The 25,304-nt window shown below is 39.9% G+C and overlaps 1 protein-coding gene across 2 annotated transcripts in view; it reads right to left on the bottom strand.

Annotated features, from left to right (window-relative positions):
* The window catches only part of BLNK (B cell linker), a 103,046-nt gene that overhangs the window by 70,727 nt on the left and 7,015 nt on the right, over positions 1 to 25,304 (bottom strand). For both annotated transcript variants that reach the window (XM_036736363.1, XM_036736365.1), the window contains exon 2: positions 1,345 to 1,410. In XM_036736363.1, the coding sequence (XP_036592258.1) occupies positions 1,345 to 1,410 (66 nt within the window). The remainder of the gene's footprint in view (positions 1 to 1,344; positions 1,411 to 25,304) is intronic.

Raw genomic sequence — 25,304 nt, 5'->3', positions numbered from 1 at the left:
GAAGGGGATAGAGACAGAGATGTGGAGGTAGAAGCAAAGGACCTTTGCAATTGATTGGATATGGGGAAAGGAAGAGGGGAGGCTGGCTTTTAGCAAGGGTGATGAGTCGAAGGCCCACAATTTAAGAAGACTTCAAAGGACCAAGCTGTGTCAATTGATGCAGTGCATTTTTTAAAAAAAAAATCCATAAGGCAAAGAAAATAGAGCTAGTAGAATGAAATTTTTTATTTTAAGCTACAATTATAGTATTTGCTTATGATGATTTGTATCTAAAGTACACTTGCACAGATGGAAACTATAATAAATGAAAATAAAATTACCTTTGACATTTTGCATCAGTTGACAGAACTTGATACTTGTAGTGAAAAGAGAAAGATAATATACAGAACTAGAATGTCCTTTTGTACTCTGCCTTGATCAGCCCATATTTGTCACATACGTTTAGTGTGGGGCATCACATTTTAGGAAGGACATTAAACACCTGGAGATCATCTGTAGAAGGGCATCTAAGATGATTGAAGATCTTTGGGTTCATGTTGTTGTTTTTGTTCAGTCTTTTTCAGTCATGTCTGACTCTTCATGACCCCATTTGAGGTTTTCTTGGCAAAGATCCTGGAGTAGTTGGCCATTTCCTGCTGAAGCTCATTTTACAGATAAAGAAACTGAGGCAAACAGAGTTAAGTGACTTTCCCAGGGTCACACAGCTAGTAAGTGTCTGAGGCCAGATTTGAACTGACTCTAAGCCCAGGGCTCTATCCATTGTGCCATATGATAATTGACTGAAAGAAATGGGAATGTTGATTATACAAAAGAGGTTTCAAGTTGAGAAGCCAGCTATCATTTGAAGGGTGGCATACAGAAGAGGGATTAGACTGATTCTCTTTGGCCCAAAAGGATAAAATTAGGAGCAATAGTGGGGTACGATGGGGGTGGGGTAGGGTAATGTAGAAGCAAATTTAGGCTTGATGTCATAAAAACCTCCTCCCAATTAAAGCAATCCCAAAGTGGAGCTGCCTTGGGAGGTAGTTTGGTTCGCCCAATGGCTGTCCTCCAACAAAGGTGGGATGACCACTTCCTAGGTGTGCTGTAGAGTGCATTCCTGGTCAGGTATATTCAATCAGACTCCCAGAGCTTCCTCCCAACTCCAAGATTCTATCATTCATCACTAGGAAGGGAGAGATGAGGAAGGGGTACCTTCTAAAGAAGACTTAGAACCATTCTGGTAACACTGATTCTGGTAACACTGATCTTTGCCTTCCCAGCATATGTTTTTCAGGAAGTAAACCACACCCCTTCCCACTCAATATCTGTGAATACAATAAAACTGGTGAAGATTCCACTTACTTTTTGATTTTGTTCATTATTCCGCCTTCATTGTTTGTAATACCATGGAAGACCTTTTGAAGTTGCCTATAAGAAAACCAACCATAAAATAACATCAGTTATCATAAAATAACAACTTTATAGTTTGAAGCTCATATTTTTAAAAAATATTGTTTCTGTCCTGTGACTGCAGAAAGGAGAAACCAAACCCCATTTTGGACTAAACTTTGTCCAAACAATGTTTGTTGGTACCTGCATGTTATTTTTTTCTATTAAATGGGTTTAGAAATCAGGTGTTTTGGTGTGTGGCTCTATAAAGAAGGTGGCCTTTGGAATGAATTGTTAGCCTTTGCAAGTAAAGAGAAGGGCTAGCTCAAACTGTGAGGAGGAAGGGGATGCTAGAGGCTACAGGAGAAAGGATCATTTCAAGCAAGGTTATGAGAGAGCTTCGTGTTGGCAGAGGGTCTGACTCTGGCCTCAATAACCCAACCTTGATTTTTGAGGGGGGTCCATACTTCTAAAGGAATTCAGCAAATGACCTTATTAGCTGATGAGGCCATTTTTAGGATGATGAACAAAAAGGCAGAGTTTCTCCTTGAGGCTCTTGCTAGACAAAGAACACCCTGAAATGGTCCTTAGAGGAAAGTACAATGCAAGGCAGAGAAGGACTCCAGACTAATGAACGGTTGTAACTGAAAGGCAATTTTTTTTTAGCTCAGCTAATTAACTAATTAACTAATCACTACCTAGGAGTAAATGCAATCTTAACTTGGAAACTTAGAAACCATCTAGTCCAGGGGTGGGAACCTGTGGCCTCAAGGCCACATGTGGCTTCGTCCTTGGGTGTGGCCTTTTGACTGAGTCTAAGTTTTACAGAACGAATCCTTTTATTAAGGGAATTTGTTCTATGAAGTTTGGATGCAGTCAAGGGCAACCCTTGAAGACCTAGAGGGCCACACGTGGACCTGAGGCCGCAGGTTTCCCACCCCTGATCTAGTCCAATCCTTTCAGTTTGTGAAGCACATTTATTTAAGCACCTACTATGTGCTAGGCAATGTGCTAAATGCTGTATAAATATTATCTCATTTGAAGTTCACCAAAACCTTAGGGGGTAGGTACTATTATTATCCCCTTTTTATAATTAAGGAAACTGAGGCAGGCAGAAGTTAAGTGATTTGCTGAGCAACACATTGCTAGTAGGCGTCTTGAGGTCCCATTTGAACTCAGGTCTTCCTGACTCCAGGGCTAGTAAATAGGCTAGGCCCAGATCTCTATCTAGTGGTAGAAAACACTGTGCAAACCCTAAAGCCCTACATGAAGGCTACTTGTTGTTATCATCATCATCATCATCATCATCATCATCATCATCCTCATCCTCATCCTCATCCTCATCCTCATTTCAGCAATCTAATAAATTTAGGAGAACTAGATATCAAAATAAAAAATCAAACCATTGAAAACATATGCAAACATGAAAATCTGGAAGCTAACAACCTCTACTAAAGTATCATCCTACAATGCTAATCTGACCCAGGCAGAGAACGCCCTGAGGGAGAGATGAGAGATGGTTTATATCAGGCCACTTCTACCATCTTGACTATCCTGTCTCCTTAGGATGCTGACAGAAAGTTCAAAACCCTGGGCCCAAGAATCCTGAGAATAGCAGTGTTCTCCAAACCACCAGACCTAATAAATACTTCATTCATTCATTTGTGCATTCATTCATCTCAAACTGCAGATACGCTCATAATCCTTGGCAACTGGTGCCCACCACTATGTATGAGTTTCTAATCTACTGCCTCCTTCATAATCCATAATTCTGAAATGGTCCTTAGAGGAAAGTGCAATACAAGGCAGAGAAAGACTCCAGACTAATGAATGGTTGTAACTGAAAGGCAATTTTTTAGCTCAACCAATTAACTAATTAACTAATCACTAATGAGGAGTGAATGAAATCTTAATTTAGAAACCATCTAGTCCAGGAGTGGGAACCCGTGGCCTCAATATTCATATTCCATAATAAACATGAGCAACACTACATTTATTTTTTAAAAAATCATCTTATTCCCCCGCATAGAAGCCCTTTACTGTCTATCAGTCTAAAGTTCAATCCTCTGCTTGGCACTCATGGTCTTAGACAGCCTGACCTCCTGTTCTTGTCTCTGGCCTCATATTCCCTCATTCCAATCAAGTTTCCTATTTACCACCTCCCTAACATGGCTTGCATGCTGCCTGACTGATCACAGGTTCATAGATTCAGATCTGGAAGAGAATTTGGATGCCATCCATCCTGACCCCCTCATTTACAGATGAGGAAACTGAGTCACAGGACGATTAAGTCAGTCAGTCAACAAGCATGTTATTAAGTGCTTGTGCCAGGCATCACACTAAGTGCTGGAGACACACACACACACACACACACACACACGCACACACACAGAGGCAAAAGTTGCCTCTGTCCCCACAGAGTTTGCATTTTAATGGGGAAGACAACACAGAAATAAGGATATGAGAATTTCCTGTTTGAGAAAAAAAAGTGCTTTAGTTTAAAGGGATGTTCTTCCCCTTTGATATCTTCTACTTATATGGTGGGGCAACCAGGTGGAGCAGCGGATAGAGTGCGGGTCTGGAGTCGGGAAGACTCATCTTCCTGAAGTCAGTTCTGGCCTCAGACACTTGCTGGCTGTGTGACCATGGCCAAGTCACTTAACTCTGTCTGCCTCAGTTTCTTCACCTGTAAAATGACCTGCAGAGGGAAATGGCAAACCGCTCTAGTACCTTGGCTAAGAAAACTCCAAAAGGAAGAGTTTTTCATGAAGATGACTGAGAAATGATTCAGCAACATCAGCTCATACGATACCTAACATATGGCTTTGAACATTGGTACATGTGGGCTTTTTGACTCCTAACTGCTTTCAATTCATTTAAAGTCAATTTAAGGAAGTTCTTAAGCATCTATGACAGCCAGGCACTACGCACAGCAATGAGGCTATGGAGATAATAAGGTAAAATAATCCCTGGGCTCAAGGAGCTTTCATTCACCTGGCAAGAAATAGCACATGCCTAGGTAAGGAAAAACAAAATGTAGGAACAGAGACTGACCCTGTGATTTCATTGAGACAGGCAACTCCTGGGTGAGAAAGCTCCCTCTACCAAGGTAGAACGCCATCTCATAGCACCCAACCCTTGCGGTTTTCTGATCCCTCAACCCTTGCAGTGTTTCTAGTCTCCTACTTTGCTTTGACTTCTGGAAATCACGTGTTCTCTGATTGCCTTGAAGATTTCAGTGCCCAAAGTCTGCTCTGGCTGATGGCTTGTCTGGCTCACACCCGTGCTTGACCCCTACTTTGTGTTCCCAGTATTACCTTGGTTCACATGGTCTCAGACTCTCATACTATCTCTATGCCCACCAATATGATATTATGGTCCTTGACTTACCTTTCAAACCTTTTCTCCTACTTCTCTCTTACATGGATAATATACTCTGACCTCCTGGAAGCATTCTCAGCCAAAGATAGCTACCTTGTTCATTGTTGGCCCAGTGCCTCTGTTCAGACTCCAACTCCTTGCCCAGAATGCTCTGCCCCTATTCTGTCTTTCCAAAACCCACCTGTCCTTTAAAGCCTAGCTCAAAGTCCAGCTCCTCTAGGTTGCCTGCCCAAACCACACGGCTTAAAATGAACTTTCCTACCTCCATACTTTTGTTGTTGAGTCATTTTCAGTCGTATCCAACTCTTCATGACTCCATTTGGGATTTTCTTGGCAAAGATACTGGAGTGATTTGCTATTTCTTTCTCCAGCTCATTTTACAGATGAGGAAACTAAGGCAAACAGGGTTAAGTGACTTGCCCAGGGTCACACAGCTAGGAAGTATCTGAAGGCCAGATTTGAACTCAGGAAGAGGAGTCTTCCTGACTCCAGGCTGAGCACTCTAACTTTTGTACCACCTAGCTGCCCTACCTCCGTACTCTGATAGTCCTTAATTCCTATATAACTTGTTTGGCCCAGATTACACACTCTCCTATATTGTTATATTTTTCATATAAATGTATCTTTCTGTTGTGAAGTGATCCAACCGTTCTCAAGATCTGACCCAACAATACCACTACTAGTTCTGTACCTGAGATTTAAAAAAAAAAGGAAAAGGACCTATATGTACAGAAATATTTATAGCAGATTTTTTGTGGTGGTAAAGAATTGGAAATTGAGAAGATGCCCATCAATTGGGGAATAGCTGAACAAGTTGTGGTATATGATTGTGATGGAGTACTATTGTGCTATAAGAAATGATGAGCAGATGGTTTCAGAAAAACCTTGAAAGACTTATATGAACTTACAAAGTGAAGTGAGCAGAACCAGGAGAACATTTCACAGAGTAACAGCAATACTGTACAATAATCAACTTCTAATTACTCAGCTATCCTCTGCAGTATCATGATCTAAGACAATTCTGAAGGACTCACTTCCAGAGAAAGAACTGATGGAGTCTGAAAGCAGATCAAAGCATACTTTAAAAAAACGAACAAACCAACCTTCTTTATTTTTCTTGTTTTTTTTTTTTGCCTGTGTGTTCTTTCAAAACATGACTAATATAGAAATATGTTTTGCATGACTAAACACGTATAACCTGTATCAAATTGCTTGCTTTCTCAAATAAAGGGGTGGGACGGGAAGAAGGGAAAAAATTTGGAACTCAATATTTTAAAAAATGAATGTTAAAAATTTTTACATGTAATTGGGAAAAAATATTCAAAATGTGGGAGAAAAAGGAATGTCTGTCTTCCTCAAATATTAAGTTCCTTCGAGAATAGGGGCCTTGTTTTGTATTTCTTTGCATCCCTTCAAAGTGTCCAGCAGATAATAGTTGTTCAATGAATCTGGTGATTCTCTTTATGAGATCGCAGATTTTATAATTAGAAGAAACTTTTGAAATCATATAATCATAAGGTCATAGATGCAGACCTGGAAAGGCTCTCAGAGGTCATTTAGTCCAACCTCCTCCTTTTACAGATAAAGAAATTGAGGCCACAGAAGGTGAAATTCATTGCTTGAAGTTACACAGGTGGGTAGCATCAGAAGTCATCTGACCTGATGTAGTGCACTTTCCACTGTACCATACTTCCCCCCTTTCGAAAAAGCATCCGAGGTAGGATTCAATCTTTTGTTTCCCTTGCTCCAAATCTGGGATTTCTACCACTAATCCATAATTTAGGAGAGGAGGTAGCTGAGCACCAGAAAGGTAAAGTCTGAGATCACAAGTCGGGAAGTAGATTTGAACCATACTGCCAACTCTGGTTCCCAGCATTCTCCCAAGGTCTCTTTCCTGGGCCACTGTTTAAAGATGGAAATCCATCACCCTTTAGAAACCGTTTAGATTCCTTTTCCTCAAGGATACCCTGGCTCTTGCTCATCTTCTGCTCTTTGACCACTTGATTGGCCTATCAGAATTTTTCCTCGTCATTGGAGAATGTCACTACCCAGAAGAAGGCACTTAGTACCAGTTACATACAGGAAGATTTCACTATATAACCCACTCCACATATCATTTATAAAAACTTTGCAAAGATAAGCTCTAGCACAGATTCCTGGGGGAATACCATCCCCTGCTCTCCTCCAGTCACAGACATACCACCTTATCCCTCTCTCTATTTCCCATATCTGATTTCCTATCCATGACCAGGCAGTACAATTCAGTTTATCTTTTAAAACTTTTATGTGGACCTTTATCAAAGTCTTTGAAAAATCTAAACATATTATGACCAATGATTTGCCTTTATCTATGTGGATGCTTACTCCCTCAAATGAACATTCATTCTTCAGTCAGAAATCCATTTTGCTTTTGCTTCATAGAAAGTTACAATTAGTAACTTTTTTCCCCCTTTGTACAATATCTGTGATTTCACTGGCATAAGAACCTCCCAACAAGTAAACTTCCTCTGCCAATAAAGATCTGTAACTATTTTGCAATTAATACTTTTAGAAAGTTGCTTGAGGGCACTGAGAGGTTGTGACTTGTCTAGGGTCACACAGTCAATATATCAGAGATAGGACTTTAACCCAGGTGTTTCTGACTCAGAGGCTGGTTTTCCATTATGCCCTACGGCTTCTCCTTTATTATAAATTATACATGCAAATAATCTTTTACCATTGATTGCTTGGACACGAGAATCATTTGTCTGCTGTTATCTAGGTCCCCTCTAGAGCCCCCTAGGGATGCCAATGGCCATCTGCCAAGCACTTTCCATAGTGATGTTTATAAGGTCAGATGAGATACTTTGACCAGCTTTGATCCATTTCATCCTTGAGTTCTTTCAGAACTCTCTGCTAGATGCCACTGCCCCAACTGTGTGTATTATCTACATCATTTTGTCTAGAACAACCGGTGCATTTACTTCTATCTGATCTGATGCCTCCAAAATGTCCATTTTTAAGAACTCATGCAGAGCAATTGAATTTCAGCATGTTCTTTATCTCTGGGTACTCATCCACTAATTAAAAACAATTCCCACACTGTACTTTGCTTCTCTTTCATCTGTGTCTTGTAATTTATTTTTTGTTTTCCTTCAGGCCACGTAATGCACATTGTAAACTTAAAAAAACCCCCACATACAATATACAGAAAATGAAAAAATTATAATCTTATAAAAATTCTCATAAACAGCCCTTTACTCTTTTCCCTCCCCCACAAAAGACAAGATCAGGACAGAATTTGCAACTTTTTTTTAAAAAAGGTGAAGTAGAAATATTGGGTCCTAATTTAGCACAGACTCAGTGAAACTGTTGTAGATTAACAAGAAATATTTTGAATTTTCTTCATCTTTTGCTAACCCAAGAGAAAAGAAACCTATGATGTTAACAAGTTTCAACCTTCTATCCTTAAGAAATTATGTTGTCTATTAGGGCCCTGTAACCTTTCATTTTTTTTTGTTTGTTTTTGGTATGCTATTCTGCAACTTAATGAGTGTTGGGGAAATTCTGCGTCAGTGATTCAAATATATTAAAAATGCATCAATCTAGGCTGAAAAGTTTTCTTGTAGTTATTAGATGTAGTTTCAAACATGAATAATTTTTTTTGCTTTCATAAAAAAAATGGCAGGAGGGAAGGAATAGATCTCTTTGTAATGATCTTCTTTGGTTATTACGAGGGCAAGGAATTCATTCCTTGTCTTTCTAAAAGCCTCTTTTATCATCCTTTTGCACAATGATCGTTAAGAGATCCCACTGATCCTCTTTTTAAAGAGTTTGTCTTTGATTTTGAAATCAGTTGCAAGGTGAATCTCCAAGTCTATTCCAATTTCTAGTTTGTATTTGATCTGCCATAATTTGGGCATTTCCCTGGGCTCCTAGGTTGAGCTATCTTACTAATGTTTGCAAAGATGCCCTTGCAATAAACTTTGGTAGATAGGCTATGCAGGGTATTTTTGTTACAATTTTGTGGGTCTTCCTTCTACACTTCCCACCCCAACCCACCTCCCCACACACAAAGGAAGTGTTTGGTAACTGATCTTCAGCACACATTTACCCTTGGTTCCCAAAACTTTAGCAGATCTGTGATTTCGTTCTTCCCTGACATAGACTGCAACATAGACTCGATTTCTTAAGCAGATAGCTTCCCAGGCCCTGGCCAGGAAATTACAAGATCTAATGGCTTTTTCTCAATCTCAATTCTTCTCGACCTCCCTGCAGCATGTGACACTGCTGACCACCTTCTCCTCCTGGATATTCTCTTCTATCTAGGTTTTTGTGGCATAATATTTTCTTGGTTCTCCTCCTACCTGTTGGACCTCTCCTAGGTGTCCTTTGATCTTTATCATGGTCACACTCATCAACTCTGGGTGTTTCCAGGTTGTTCTTGGTCAAACTCTCTTTCCCCTCCATAATCTCTATGCACATGATTCCTAGATCTATATGTTGAGCTTTACTGTCTCTTCTACCTGTGAGTACCATATTTCACCACATAATTGTCATCACCACATAATCATCACACCCTTTTCTTTCAGTCAAAAAATTGGTTTATAACCTTTCTTTTTTTTTTTTTTGGAGGGGAGAGGGTGAGGCAATTGGGGTTAAGTGACTTGCCCAAGGTCACCCAGATAGTAAGATGTGTCAAGTGTCTAAGGTCACATTTGAACTCAGGTCCTCCTGACTCCAGGACCGGTGCTCTCCTTACTGTGCCACCTAGCTGCCCCTACAACCTTTCATCACATAATTGTTGCATGGTATAATTCTGTTCATCATGCTGCTTAAAAGGTAAACAGAGCAGCAATGTATTCTCCAGTGGCATACAGATACACATTTATCTCTCCCTTTTAACATATATTTGCAAGTATTCCGTGCATCCTAAACTTGCACCAAAGACAGCTTAATAATAATAAATGGTTTTTAAGTAATACCAGCATAATTTTTTAAAGCTTTCCATAATGGTTGCACCCCACCTTTCTTTTTTTTTTATTTTGCAAACATTTGGCATAAAATCTGAGACAACTAAGCAATGAAATACAGGTAGTCCCAGCTGCCCCACTGGGGACCCAACTGGTCAGTTCCAATTGACCAACTCAGCTTCTCTCTTCCCCATCCCTCCCCTCCTATCCCCTCCCTTCCCCTGTTCTCTCCTCTCTCCACAAGGAATGTCATGCCCTTACCTGAGGGTGCTCTGCCAAAGGGAGGGTAGGTTTTGAAGGCTGAAATCTACTTAGATATCTTGTGGTTTACTGACTGGATTTCTCTCTAAAAGGCCACACCTTAAACCCAATTCACTCTGGCTCTCATTGATTGGCCAACAATAGGTCCCTACCCAAGCACCACTTAATGGTTACAGTTTGGGTCTGATGGCTCAGAGTGAATGTAAATAGATGATCAGAAACCATGAGGGTCTTCCCCTCCCAGTTTGATTTTTTTTAATTAAAGGGGCCACCCCTCGGTTCACTTCTTAAACAGCCTTAATCACTGAATAGGCTTTGCCTCAGTCAAAGTGGGAACTTGGAAAGACCTTAGCTTCAAAAGGCCAAGGTCTCCCCCTGCATCCTGAGTCATCTCCAGTTGTCCTCATCTATATCTGGCCACTGGACCCAGATGGCTCCAAAGGAGAGAGTGGGGCTGGTCACTTTGCACAGCCTTCCGTTACTCAAATCCAATTTACTTAAAAGTCATGATAAAGGACAAACCATAGTTCTACTTAGCTCTCATTCTGCATCACCAAAAGGTGCTTATGTTTTAGATATCTTGGATTGAATGTTACAAATATATCTCAAACTCCATTTGTCCAAAATACAACTCATTCTATTTCCCTTAAAACCTTCTCCTGTATCACGTTTCTCTCTTACAGTTGAGGGTACCACCATCCTTTCAGTTAAACAGGCTTGGAACCTCAGTGTCACCCTGGACTTTTCATTTGCATTCATCCCACATACATAATCTGTGCCTGATTTTCTCATTTATAACTTCACTCATATCTCATGTACATCTCCTTCTCTACTGAAAGCCATTATTTTAGTTCAGGTTTTCATCATCTCTCCCCTAGACTATTATAATACCCTTCTAATTGGTCTTTCTGCCTCAAATCTCTCCCTACTCCAACCCATCCTCTACTTGTCTGCCAAAGAAATTCTCCTAAATGTAGATCTGCTCATGTCCCTCAGCCCTCAATAGCTCCCTATTGCCACCAAAATCAAATATCAACTACTCTGTTTGACATTTAAAGCTCTTCATCCTTTCCTTCCTTTCTAGTCTTCATACACGTTATTTCTTTCCATGCATTTTACGATCAGGCTGCAGTAATCTACTTGCTCTTCTTCACATATAACATTCTTATCTCCTGGCTGTTGCTTTGCTCTGCCCCTCACCTTCAACATTTGGCTCAAATTCTACCCTCTGCAGATGGCCTTTCCTGGGTCTCCAGCTTCTAGTACCTTCCTCTCTGAAATTACCTCTCCTCCATTCTTGTATGTGCCTAGTCATACCTGTTATCTCCCTCAATAGGATGTGAGCTCCTTGAGGGCAAGAACTGCCTAGCGCATAGTAAGTACTTAAATGTTTTTTGATGGATAACTTAGCTAGTAGTCTCTTTTTCTTTTTGGAGGGGGGTAGGCAGGGCAATTGGGATTAAGTGACTTGCCCAAGGACACACAGCTACTAAATGTGTCAAGTGTCTGAGGCTGGATTTGAACTCAGGTCCTCCTGACTTCGGGGCTGGTGCTCTACTCACTATACCACCTAGCTGCCCCTAGTTAGTAGTCTCTTACTGATGAATATCTCTTCATTTAACTAAGTTAGTCCTTAGACAACAAACTGTTTATCACATAGGAGGTCTTGCCATCTATGTAGGACCTGCTAAACCTTGAGTCCTGCTGGTATAGCCTTTGAGAGTCCAGAATCACCTAAATACTATGTTGACATGTCTTGTAGCTGAAGTTGGTGGTAGTAATGTCATTTGGCAATTATCAGAGAAAAGGTATGGTTTATTTGTCTACAAGTATGTTTTTATGGACCCATCACCATAACCAACCACCACCATTGCATAGTGGAGTTAAATGGGGTGGGTTCTTAGGTGATTTTAGGCTATTTAACATATATACAGTTCAGCATGGAGGATGTACTCCCACTTCACTTTGCTCTGTTCCCTCAGTCAATCAACAAACATTTAATAAGCCCTTAACTATATGCCAGGCATTGTGCTAAGTGATGGGGATACAAAGAAAAGCAAAAACATTGTCCCTGACCTCAAGGAGCTTATGTGTTAATGAGGGAAGACAATATGTAAATAACTAGGTAAAATGCAAAATATATAATGTGTAAATGGAAAGTGATCACACTACATCTGGGGTGGTATTGTGTTCAGTACTGGGTGCCATATTTTAGGAAGGTCATTAACAAATGGTGGAGCATCAGAAGAGGGTAACCAGGGTGGTGGAAGGCCCAGAGACCATGCCTCATGAGCATCAATGAAAGGGAAGGAAGGAAGGGAATAAACATTTACATAGCACCTACTGTATGCTTGGCAGGGCACTGTGCTAAGTGCTTTTTACAATTATTATCTACCAGGGAAGAAGAAACTTTAATAGAGACTTGATAGGTAAGTATTTGAAAGGCTGTTCTATAGGAGAGAGATTAAACTTGCTCTGTTTGGCTCCAAAAAAGCAGAACTGAGGGCAGTGAGTAAAAGTCATATAGAGGCAGATCCATGTAACGGGGAAAACCCTTAGCAATTCTATTGAAAAATGGAAAAATGGAGCAGCTCCCTCATTAGGTAATGTTTCCCCTTGGAGGTTTGTGAGAGAAGGCAATCATCCATTCTAGAGGGGGTTCTGGTTGAACTCTGCAGATAATGTTATTTAAAGCCCCTTCTGGCTCTAAATTTAAAATCCTCTGAAGTCTTTCCCGTTCTGAGAATATGTAATTATGGAGAGTGTTTAATTTATTTTTCTCCTAGGAATTCAGAAAGTTTCTAAGTAGTAGGTACCCTTGTGGATAGCTAAATTTCTGTGTGCTGTTTGTAGAGGATTAACAGTTGGAGGAGTGAAGAGAATGTGAGTTCTTGAGTTTTAGGACTCACATCCTAATCCTAGTTCTGCTGCTTTACAGCTGTGGGACTTCAGACAATTTATTTAATTCTCTGGTCCTCAGTTTCCTAATGTGTAAAGAGAGAGGGCTGGACTAGACGATCTCTAACATTCCATCTACCTTTAAATCTTATGGTCCTGTAGAAGGGGAAGGTCAGGGTTACTGTAGGACAGGGGTGGGAAACCTGAGGCTGAGGTTCTAGGTCCTCAAGTGCAGCCCTTTAATTGAATCCAAACTTCCCAGAACAAATCCCCTTAATAAAAGGATTTGTTCTGTAAAACTTGGACTCAGTCAAAAGACTGCACTTGAGGACCTAGAAGGCCACATGTGGCCTCGAGGCAGCAGAGTCCCCACCCCTACTCCAGGAAATACCTGAATGATCCCACTATTTAAACACATTTTCTTGGCATTGATGGCCTTCATCCTGGAACCATGGAGATGGTCCTGATAATGACCATGTCTTCGTCCAGATGGTCAGGCTCACTTTTGGGGCAAGTAACATACAACTATAAAAGACCCATTCAGGAAGCCCCCAGTGGCATCACAAATTTGATGAGATCCTCGCCTTGGGTAAGCCTTTGGTTTCCCCTCCTCCACCAACATGCTCAAGCTAACTGTACTGTGATATGGCACACCCTGAGATAGTTCCTGTTCACTCCTCAGGACTGTGTCCAAGATGCTTCCTTCCTGGAGCTTCTAAAGCCACAGAACCTCCAACACTGTCTCCCATCTGGTCTCAAGCCCCTCCTTCCACATTTTGTCCCAATCACATGCTGCCCACCTCTGCTTACTTGCAGAATTTGATTTCACTATTCCAGAACTTCCAAGCTGATATCCCAGGCTCCCAGGCTCAATGAACATTCCTAGAGCCATTTTATTATCTCAGTTAGCACACTCTGTCTTTGTTCTTATCACACAAGCCCAGAGAGACCACGGAGCTTTTTTTTTTCAGGTGTTATGTTTTGCAGGTAAGAGTGGGGAATGGGTGTGATGATGGAAAGGAGAGAGAGGTGGTTCAGAGCTGGGGTTCCATCAGTATAATGAACTTCTGGTGTGGAAATTCTCTTTGTCAATGTAGGCCAGCAGCAACTTTTTTGTAACTCACTCTGAGTGTTGCCTGGAATGCTGAGGTTAAATGGTTTCCCAATTCTCACAGGGCTAGTATGTGTCAGAGGCAGAACTTAGCCCCAGATCTTCCTGGGGGCTTCCCTTTGATCCACTGTGCTATGCTTCCTCTCTATATTACCTAAAAAAAGGAACCTGCCTAAGATTTCCATTCTGCTACTGCTTGTTGCCCTTACACACGTATATTCTCCCAATGTCACCCATCCCAAACCTTTGTGCACATTTTATATCCTGAAAGCTGTGTCCCTTCTGTTACCCCTTCCACAAAATCTTTCAAATGCCAGTTATATAAAGGTCAAATAAAATTCAAAAACCCAATTATCATCAATGAGCATCATTTACATGATAATTAAGAGATTTCACTGATTCTTTAGCTGGATTCCTCCTTTTAAGACATTTGAAGTCTTTTGAGCATTTTTACCCAATTACTCTTTATTTAGCTACTATATACCATGTATGTTGGAGTTTTGGGGGATGGATGAGTAAGAAAAACACAAGACATGGCGCCTTTTCTCAAGGACTTCTAGGCCATGAACAGCCAAAGGCCAAGGGGAAAAAAGATTCTTCAAAGTGCAACATGAATAATGTAAAGATGAGGAGTAAAAACAATCACCTTGAGATCAGAGGATGGAGAGACTGCTGGACTAGAGTGAGCAGAGAAGACTTCATGGAGAGGAAAACTCAGCAAACCTCAGAAAATGATGTCAGTATGAGCTCTGTGAGCTAGGAGTGACTTGAGCTGGTCTCTTGAAGGATGATTAAAATTCAAATAGGTTGTGGACAGAGTACTGGCCCTGGAGTCAGGAGGATCTGACTTCAAATCTGGCCTCAGACACTTACTAGCTATGTGACTCTGGGCAAGTCACTCAACCCTGATTGCCACTCTCCCCTACTCTCCCTCCACCAAAAATTCAAATAGCTTAAGAGGAGAGCAGGACAATGTCACAAACCACAGCACTGAAGCTGGAGAATGCAAAGTATTTTGAAGGGCAATAAATGAACCAGTTTGGCTGGAGTGGACCATATGTATACAGGAATAACAGGAGAAAAACCAGAAAAGTAGATTGTAGAATGTTTTGAATACCAGATTAAACAATATAGACTTCATCCTGTAGGCAAGGCAGCATCATTGAGGGCTTTTAAGCAAAGTAATATGATATGACAAAAATTAGATATTTTAGGAACCTTAATCTGGCAGGAGTATATGGAATAAATTATAAAGAGAGAAGATTCAAAGCAAGGAGTTAGGAATTAGGACGCCACTTAAATAGCTAAGACCATAAGAAAATATCTGTAGCAGAGAGGAACTATTTGAAATGAGAGGTACTGACCATTATAAGAGACATTACAAAGTCCAAGGACAGGATCGTGGGATTTGGAGACAGAAAGCATGGTTGCAGCCCAACAATCCTATCTTCATATGAGAAAATAGACCCAGAGATATGAAATGATTTGCTTACATTCACATAAGTAATATGAATTTGATGACTGATTGAATGTGAGAGATGAAGGTGGAAGACTAAGGGAAAAAGACAAACCAAAGAAATCACCATTCAAGCCTAGGTGCCTGGAAGAACCAGAATTTATGCCGTAAGAAAATCACTTGAAACTGGAGATGTTTAACCTGAAGAAGAAAAGACTAAGATGTTAATAATGGCTCTCTTCAAGTATTTGAAAAGTCATAAGATATAGAATGGACTAGGCATTTTCTATTTGTCCCCAGGGGCAGAAGCAGGGAAGTTGCAAAAATGCAAATTTAGACTTAGCATAAGGAAAAAGACTTCCTAACGATTAGAGCTACCCAAAAGTGTAATGGCCCACCTTGAGATATAATGGGTTGCCTAGCCCCTACTGGATGGAGATTTTCAAATAAAGTCAAATCCTCCAACTAAACCAGAAGCTCCTAGGGGACAAGACCATTTTTGGGTTTCTACCCTAGACCCTAGAACAGTGCTTTGTTTATAGAGGCAGTCAATAAAAGCTTCTTGAATTATATCGGGGGATCACTTTTTTCACCCAAGAGACAGATGAATACACAAGTTGATGTGCTCTGACTTTCCTCCTTCATAAGCAATGTGGGAAGATCATTTGCAAGTTTTCCAGACATCTTTAAGCTTCAATAATCTGAATGATCTGTAAATTCGCAATGTGGGTAATCAAGCCCCAACTTTCCTCCAACCATCCTCCTCCCACCGCCCCAACAATCTACCACCTCCTCATCCTGGGCAAGTCATGTCTAGGATTTTGCTGAAATTCTCTATAGAGGATTTAATTAACACAGTAAATACCTTCCTCCTGCTCTTTTTGACTTAAAGTATAGCTCTTTACACTCAAATTGTCCATTCGTTGTCTCATTCTTGTCATACGACTGGCTCGCCTCCCTTTCCAGTTACACATAACCTCAATGATGTATTTCAGTCATTAGTGACATGTTGTGGCCTGCTAACCCATATCAATATACGACACATTATTTTTAAGATAATAAAGTACTTAGGGAACTAATACTATAACAGGAACAACTGATTTATGTGCTACTTCTTTCATTTAACAAATACTTATTAAGCATCTACTGTGTGCAGTGCTAAGGAAGATAGAAACATTCAGAGAAGATATGATTCCTGGCCTCCCAGAGCTTACTATCTAGAAGAAGGTAAGACACAGAGAAGCACGCCGAAATACATGTATTTACATGATAAATGCATAAATGAGATATGAAACAAAGAACTAGCTAAGGTCCAGAGGGGAAGGCCATTACAGGCCAAGAAAATTAGGAGAGATTTAATGAAGGTGGCATTTGAGTTTGTACTTTAAAGGATGAGTAGCATCTTTACTGGTATAAAGTTCTTTACATTATCTCATTTGATCCTTCTTAACAATCCTGTGGAGGCAGGAAGAAGTATTGTCCCCATTCTACAGATAAGGAAACAGACTAACAGTGACTTGCTCAGGGATTCTGACTCTAAAATGGAGTGCTTCTTCTAATAAACCACAGTTATCTTATAACAGCCAAAAGAAAAGAAATTCAATAGCATACCCATCTGTTGGAAGAAAGTAGAAGTTAGCAACACCATGCCCTAGAGCCCAAACATGGTGGTGGTGGTGGTGACAGTGGTGGTGGTGGTGGTAGCAGTGGTGGCAGCAGTGGTAGTGGTGGGGGCTCTAAGCTATAGCAGTCCCTTAGAATTTAGCATCTTCTCTCCTTCTCACCATAAATGAACTTTGCCTCTCCTTTTTCTTCTTTCTACCCTCCCTTCGGATAGCATTTACATGAGAAGGGATGGAGAGAAACATTATAATGACTCATCTAGAACATTATGATAAAGATGTTGTAGAAAGCAGATGACCCCAAGAACACAACCCACCTCAGCTTGTTTTGTTTCTTATAGAGACAATTTTGCTACAATCATTCATCTGACTGGTTGGTTGCAATGGAGAGCTTGAATGGATGGTAGTTACCCCTCCAAGAGAATGCAAACTCCATGAGGGCAAGGCCCATCTCTTCTATAGTTCTATGTGGAACACTTTGCTTACTGTAGGTGCCCAAGTTAAATTTTTGTTTGTTTTTAAGGTGAACAACAGACAGCTAAAGATATATTAGATATTAGATAAAGATATATTAGATATTAGTTTTAAAAAATCTTGTAACCGTACAGATCAATCTGGCAATTGCTTCAGAATAAATAAGAGAGGGAGGAACTATAGAATAGAGACAACTTGGCACCTCTAGACAACAACAAAATATAAACTTTTTAAAGGCAGAGGCAGCTCTGAATTCCCAGTGCCTAGTACAGGGCTTGTCTTGTTGAAGGAATGAATGAAAGTAGTGTTATGGAAATTAAACTGAATTTGTCAGAAGATTCAGATCTACCGAATTTGAAACTTAACACTAGGGTATTTACTCAGTGCAACTGTGGGCAAACCACCTAATCACGTTAAACTTCTGTGTTCTCATCTGTAAAATGGGCACAATATTTGCACTTTCACATAGGGCTCCTCTACTACTGAGCTCCACAGGACTGTTTGGAAGATCAAATGAGATAATGCAAGGAACTTCATAAAAATAAAGTTATTACTCATATGAGCATGAGCAATGTGAACACTTATTGCTTAATTTTTAAAACCTACAACATAAAAATTAAAATGATAAAATAGCCTTACTTAAAAACAGAAGCTATTAATATGTTTCTCCTTACCATACAGTTAACATATTTGCCACATACCATATTTTACTGCCCTCATACTCAGGGCAGCCCAGAAAAGAGTCAAGCAGCTAGGATTCTGATCCTGCCTCTGACACTAACAAATGTGACCTTGGATATGTCATTCATGTCAAGGCGAAGGCACTGAATTAGAGGATCTCTTAAGTTGCCATGGTTCTATCTAGATAATACATACAACTACGAAGTGCCATATAAATGTGAGCTATGATTATGATTGAGTGTGTATAGAACAGGACCATTGTAAGAACAAGGTTGCTGAGAAATTAATTTCTATGAATATGTCCTGCAGCTTCATATGCTGCTCCTTGCCTCCCCCGTGTAAATTTTAATCCAGAATCTTTGGAGAGAAACGAATGAATCTCTAATGTTAGAATTACAGGTGCTATATAACAACCCAGCGGCAAAAAAAAAATGGTTTGGGGCCAATGGTTGTCTATTCTGTCTACTCATGAGACCAGTTACTGAGCTAGTCTTATAATTACCATTCTCTCTGATTACACAAACTATTGTGGGTATGGTTTCTGAAAAATATAGAGTGGTACGATACCAAATGCTCTCTAAGTCAGCACACAGTGCAAGTTTGAACTTGAAAATGCCAAAATAGTCTGGGACGCTGATTGAGTCTTGGGATACAGGATTCCATTAGGACTCAAAGCTGGTGAACTGACTAGATTTGCCTTTTGAAAAGCATGTGCGTGTGTGTATTTAGAGAAAGAGAACAGCATTAAATAAAATTTTGAACTTGCCAACTAGAATGCTACATGGACCAGGATGAGAAAGAAGGGGGAGATTATGTCCTCCACCCTCCCTCCATGTTCTTCTCTACTCATGTGGCTATACAGGATGAGTTATTCTCCCCCACAGAACTGTGGTCACAGTGGCCCACATAGTCTGTGAAAGGAAAGGGTAAGAAATCTGACATTTCAAAGGCATTACACATCACTGGGAGCTTCAGGGCCCTCTTGCTTAAGGAAAGAATGGAGAGATGAGAATAGAGCCAGAATAGAGACAGAATAGAGCCCTCCTTGGGCAAGGTGGGATTGCTCAGCACCTCTTTTCTCTTTTTCACAATGCAGGAGAGAATTAGATGAACTAATTCTAATACTTCAGCAGAATCTGCATAGTTTAAAACAGGGGTTCTTAATCTTTCTGTATCATTGATCCCTTTGACCATCTGATGAAACCTACTTTCTCAGAATAATATTTTAAAATATACTTAAGTACATATGATCCAATCATGTTGAAATAAAGATGTAATTTTTTTCCTATGCAAGTTCACAGATTCTCTAAAGTCAATCCATGGACCCTGTGGGGTTCCTTGGACCCCAAGTTAAGAAACCCTCACTTAAGCTGTTTTGTTCTTTTTTTTTTTGGAAAGGGGAAGGCAGGGCAATTGGGGTTAAGTGACTTGCCCAAGGTCACACAGCTAGTAAATGTGTCAAGTGTCTGAGGCCGAATTTGAACTCAGGTCCACCTGACTCCAGGGTGCCTGTGCCACTGTGCCGCCTAGCTGCCCCTGTTTTGTCCTTTTAATTTATGATCATTAAACAACAGACTTGGAGTAGATCATTTAAAAAAAATAACTTGCACCCCTAATCCCAACCAGCAGTATAAAAAAGGAATGTCACTGTTCTTGAAGGGATCCAGATAAAAGAATACATAAACCATCCCCATTTAAATGGAAAAAAATTCAAAGCACATGCCCTGCTATGGAAAGTAATGTAACATTGCCTTGATATATATGAAGGGTAATTATATTAAACAGAATTAATGAAAAACACATGGTATGTTTTCCCCACCCTTTGTTTTTTATCTGACTTCTCCAAGCATCATATTACACACAAAAACCAGTTATAGCTTTTTATTATGAGGCATTTCTACCTCTAACCAGAATTTTGTCAGTGCCTGAGGTGTCTTTTGTATTCTTCGAGAGTCTTGAAGAATTAGTTGGGGGGAAAACACCCCCCCACACACCAGACACACACTAATCTGTTTTTTATCATAACAATGAATTTTTTTTTTGCCAGCTGCCTTGCAAATTTCATCAAAGGGGCTTAAAATAAAAAGGATGGCAGAGAGAAAATTGTCAATGTATATCCACCAAATTAAATACCACCCTGAGAAGCTTCATTGACGGAAGAATAGCTGAAACACCCAGAAATTTATAGGAGCCAAAATATAAGAAAGAAGCCAGGGGCAAAACCCATCACTTCAAATACCTATAAAACTTAGGCAACAATAAATAATAATACTGAATAGTTAGCATTTACGTAGCATTATGTTTTGTAAGGTGCTTAACATAAATGATTCTATTTGATCATTATAGCAACCTTGTGTAGCAGGTGTTATGAGGAAACTGAGGCTGAGAGAGGTTAAGTGACTTGCCCATGGTCACACAAGTTTTCAAATATCTGAGAAATAAGAAAGAGGAACGAGAAGTACCGATGCAAAGAGGCAAATCTGACCTTATAGGTAACATCAAGATTCGATGGGATGAAACCCGTAATTGGAATAGATGGAATATGGATAGAAGGAATATGGTTCCAAAATCAAATACATAATTCAAAAGAATCATAATAGGTATACTCATGATATAATAATCAAGGAATCAGAAGTGGGAAAAGATGGTGGAGGACATTTGGGTGAAGGTAAATGGAAAGAGAAAGAGAAGTGACTTTGTTGTTCATGTACACTATAAACCCCTGAGACAGAAAAAGGAAATAGATGAGGAGCCTGGCATGGAGGAATGATATAGTTGTGACGGAAGATTTCAACTACCTAGACATGTGCTGGAACTCTCCATCAAAAGCAGAGGAGATAATAATTTTTAATTTGTCTTAATAGTTCCACTCTTAAAAAGGTGGAGAAATAAACAAGATGAAATTATATACTGGATCTGATTCTCAGCAATGAAGGAGCTGGTTTCTAAGGTTAAAATGAGAATCCTTGAAGGTAGTGACCACTATCTCCTAGAATTTGTGACAGAAAAGGAAAAGTAAATCAGTCTACCATGACCCCTAGATATCGTTAAAAAGCAACAACAGCAACACCAGATTTCAAAGTAGATGGATAGGTAGATCCCTTGGGATAACATGTTTCAGGGGAGGTCAGTCTCAAGAATGAAATTGACAGAAAGCGAAACAATTCCAGGGGGGGGAGGAAAAACAGGAAGTGCCTGATGAGACCAATGTGGATGCACAGAGAACTCACTAACCAATAGATTTTTTAAAAGAAATGTAAAGAGGATAGAAATGAGAAAAAGTAACAAAAAGATGAATATAAAAATAGTGACAGGAGAGTTGAAATTCCTGAGCTGAGGCTGGCTTGGTCAGTCATAAGGTATGTTGTTGTTACTGTCGCTTTATTTATTCTGTTTTTAGTTATAGAGGGACCAAATGTGAGAAATGGAAGAAAAGGTAGGACCCACTGTTTGGGTTGTATGGGATGAAAATAATTGACAAGAGTGAGAAAACAGAGCTGCTCAATATTCATTTTGTCTCTATTTTCTTTGCCAAAAAGAATCCTTATTATAGAAATGTTAGAGCAAAGATGGCTAACAGGGAATTTAATATTCAAGATGGAATAATCTAGGGAAATAGCAAAAAAAATCAATATAAATCAATAAATTGGGGGAAATAGTAAGTTGTACATTGTAGGTTTGCAGTTTCGTGTGGAATCATCTTTTTATTGTACTATGTTATGCAAATATTTGTTTTGTTCTGTGAATTCAAAATAAAATTTTAAAAAGAGAAAAAGAAATATAAATACAAGAAATATCAATAAAAACTTATTTTAAAAAATGAAAGAAAATCAATATAAATCAATAAATTGGAGGGAATAGCAAGTTGTACATTGTGGATTTGCACTTTTGTGTGGAATTGTCTTTTTTATTGTGCTGTGTTATGGAAATATTTGTTTTGTTCTGTGAATTCAAAATAAAATAATTTTTAAAAAGATAAAAATATAAATACAAGAAATATCAATAAAAACTCATTTTAAAAAAGAAAAGAAAATCAATATAAGTAACCAACAACCAGGAGACAAAGTGACCTTGATTCTGAGGCATGATTCTAGCCCAGCCATGAGTTTCTTATTTATTTCATTTAAGAGCAGAAACCCATCTCAAGGGATAAGCTCCAAAATAAAATAACGTAAGAGACTCGTGGCTGTGATAGAACCATGCCTTATACTATTTCATTGCTGTCTCTCTAGATTTCTGACTCATTCTACTTTGACCTCTAGTAATAGTGCACTTCTTACCCCTCCCCGGTCTCTGGTAATGCTTTCAGTTTGTGGACTGTCCTCTTGCTCTGCCTCTGGGATCCAGTCTTCTAGAGTCATGCTTGGCCACAACCTTAGTGGCCTCCTGCTTGCCTTGATTCTAGCAGCCAGGAGCCCCCAGACCACCTCAGAGGCCCCCAACTTTGGTTTTTCTAGTCTCTGTACCCTGCCTTCATGCTATTCTCTGCTACCACCAGAGCAGTCTTGGGCATAATAAATCAAGTCATTCTCCTCAGGTCTAATGATTGGGAGTAGTTCCTGTGCTGTTGTCAGGACTAGTGGTAGAAGCTGCATAGGGACCTGTCTGCTGTTGCTGAAAGAAGTATACACACACACACACACACACACACACACACACATGAGCTTGTTCCCTGGAAACAGTACTCTACTCTCCCCGTTTCTACATACCCTTCAAGTTACATAATGGCCATCTCCATAACTTGACTTTTCTCCTTTGAGGCTACATGTGATACAGGCTCAGAAACCAAAAACAAAACAAAACTTTTGTGGTAAGGGCACAAGCAATACAATTTGTCCTGCTCCCTGAATTCCTCTAGGGATGGATGACTACTGCTTGTAAAGGGTAAAGACCCTCTTAAATCAAAATGGCAATAGAACTTCTGGAGAACAGATGGGCAGAAGGCAAGCAAAGTATTGGTGAAGCTACTATACGGTGAAGCCGCCAAAGCGTTAACATTTATTTATTTATTTATTTATTTATTGTTTTGTTTGTCAAAGTGCTAATATTTAGAAAGAAGAAGACTGGGGCAGGGAGAGAGCGAGCCTAGGTCAGAGAGAAGAAGGATCCTACTGCATAAATAGGCCCAGGGACTCCCTCTGCATAACACTGGACATCTCTTTCCCTCCCAGATTCTCTCCCATAGGACCAATTACCAATATGCTTACAGAAGTCATTAGAAGAAGCAAATTCTCCCCTGGTGACCCAATAATCAAGGCCCCCTAGATCTTCCATATTAACAAGAGTTTTCATGTGAATCAACTACATTTGGCCATTTTGACTTTTGTTCTGAGCTCAGCAACTGAGGGACTTCTCCTATTTAACAGTTTGGGGGTTCCTCATCTGTGTCTCCTTGGGTTCCTGGACCAAATACACTGGTCCCATGGCAGAATCTTGTACAGGATGGATTCATTCAGGGGAGGCCTTCTCAGTCTGTGCTAGTGGAGAAGAAGATGGGTGAACCAAGGCACTGGCTGGAGCTATTAAGATTCCAGTGGTCATAAGGTTATGATCAAGGCCTGCAGGAGACTCCATAAATAGGGCATACATCTGATGACATGGGAGTCTTCCCTCTACTACCACTGGGAGGAATCCACACTTAGGGAAGTGAGCAATTGCCCTCTACTTCTAATGATCTTGACATGACACTTTCTAAAAAAAAAATTATGATGTGAATGGACAATAAAAACTTAAGAAAAGCCATAATTGTTTAGACCAATGGTCCACAACAGCCACTCAGACAGTAGTATCAAGGGAAATATTGAAAAGTTTGTTCTTTGTTCTATTTCTCTACAAATATCCTTCCCTTCCCTTAATATCAGAAATAAAATAGAAAGCCTTGTAAAGCATAAAGCCATAGATGTATTCAGAACACTGCATACTGCTCTGGCCTCCAGGAGAAAAACAGCTCAAATAAACAAGGTAATCCAGGGATTTTTGTATGTGAACAGACCAAAGACAATCAGAGTTTCAGGTTGAAGAGTATGGAAAGCTGCAGCCTCGAGGCATAGATGAGTGTAGTGGTAGATATGGCATGAGAGGCACCAAGAAAGTAAATTTAGATTTGTTCCCTCAATAATAGATTATAGAATGAAGGGAACCCGTAAAGAGTTTGAAAGTGCCAACCTGAAGGCAAAAGAGGACAGTACTGTTACAAAGGACATTTATGGAATTTGTTAGTGCCAAGAGAGATGGTACAGGGGAAATCATTAATAGCTTTGTAAACATGTGTTGGATTTACCCAAAAATATCACAACTCTTGAATGATTAAATAAATTATGGTTTGTTAATCTTGAGAAGCACATGCATGCTGAATTGAAGAAAGCTTCAGAGCCAGGAAGATTAGATTACAGTCCTGTCTCTCTTACATATTAGCTATGTGACCCTGGGCAAGTCACTTAATTTTTCCAAGCCTCAGATAATTCTCTAAAGACTATAAACTGCAGAGAAGGATCCAGTAGACATTGGCAGAATACTGGGAGCCCACTATACCAGTGTAATCTTGGAGCTGGTTTAAAAAAGAAGTTAATGTTAATTCAATGAGCTATCACCATACCATTAAGACTGATGAGTATGAGGAATCTGGAAAAGATTTTTATGAAAGAAGGCAAAGACAAAAAAGTATAACTAACAGTATAATTCATGCCTCTGTAGACTGCATTCTGGATTTTCTCTGCCATGTCCCTGAAACCTCTTCAACCTGGAAACTAACTCCAAACCTGGAATTCACCCATTGGCAGTACCCACCAGTCCTTATGGCCTCTCCCTCTGATTGGATACCTCCTCATAGAACCTCCTTTTAAGGAGAGTGTCCAGGTCATCCATTTTGTCATTCCTCTCCAGACTGTGCCTCACCTTCTCTTCTCTGCTGCCTGGGGAGATTCCCACCTCCAGCCCACCCCTCACTGTTAAAGTTTCTTTGTAATAGATTACAAGCTTCTAGAGCTTTCTTTCTGCTTGTATTTGTATTTCCAGTGCTTAGCACAGTGCCTGGCACATAGTAAATACTAAAAAAAAAATGTTTATTGTCCATGGAAGAGGAAAAGGGAATGAGAATA

Source organism: Trichosurus vulpecula, chromosome 8, assembly GCF_011100635.1.
Source record: "Trichosurus vulpecula isolate mTriVul1 chromosome 8, mTriVul1.pri, whole genome shotgun sequence".
NCBI classification, from domain to species: Eukaryota; Metazoa; Chordata; class Mammalia; order Diprotodontia; family Phalangeridae; genus Trichosurus; species Trichosurus vulpecula.
This window is presented reverse-complemented; position numbering and strand designations above follow the sequence as displayed.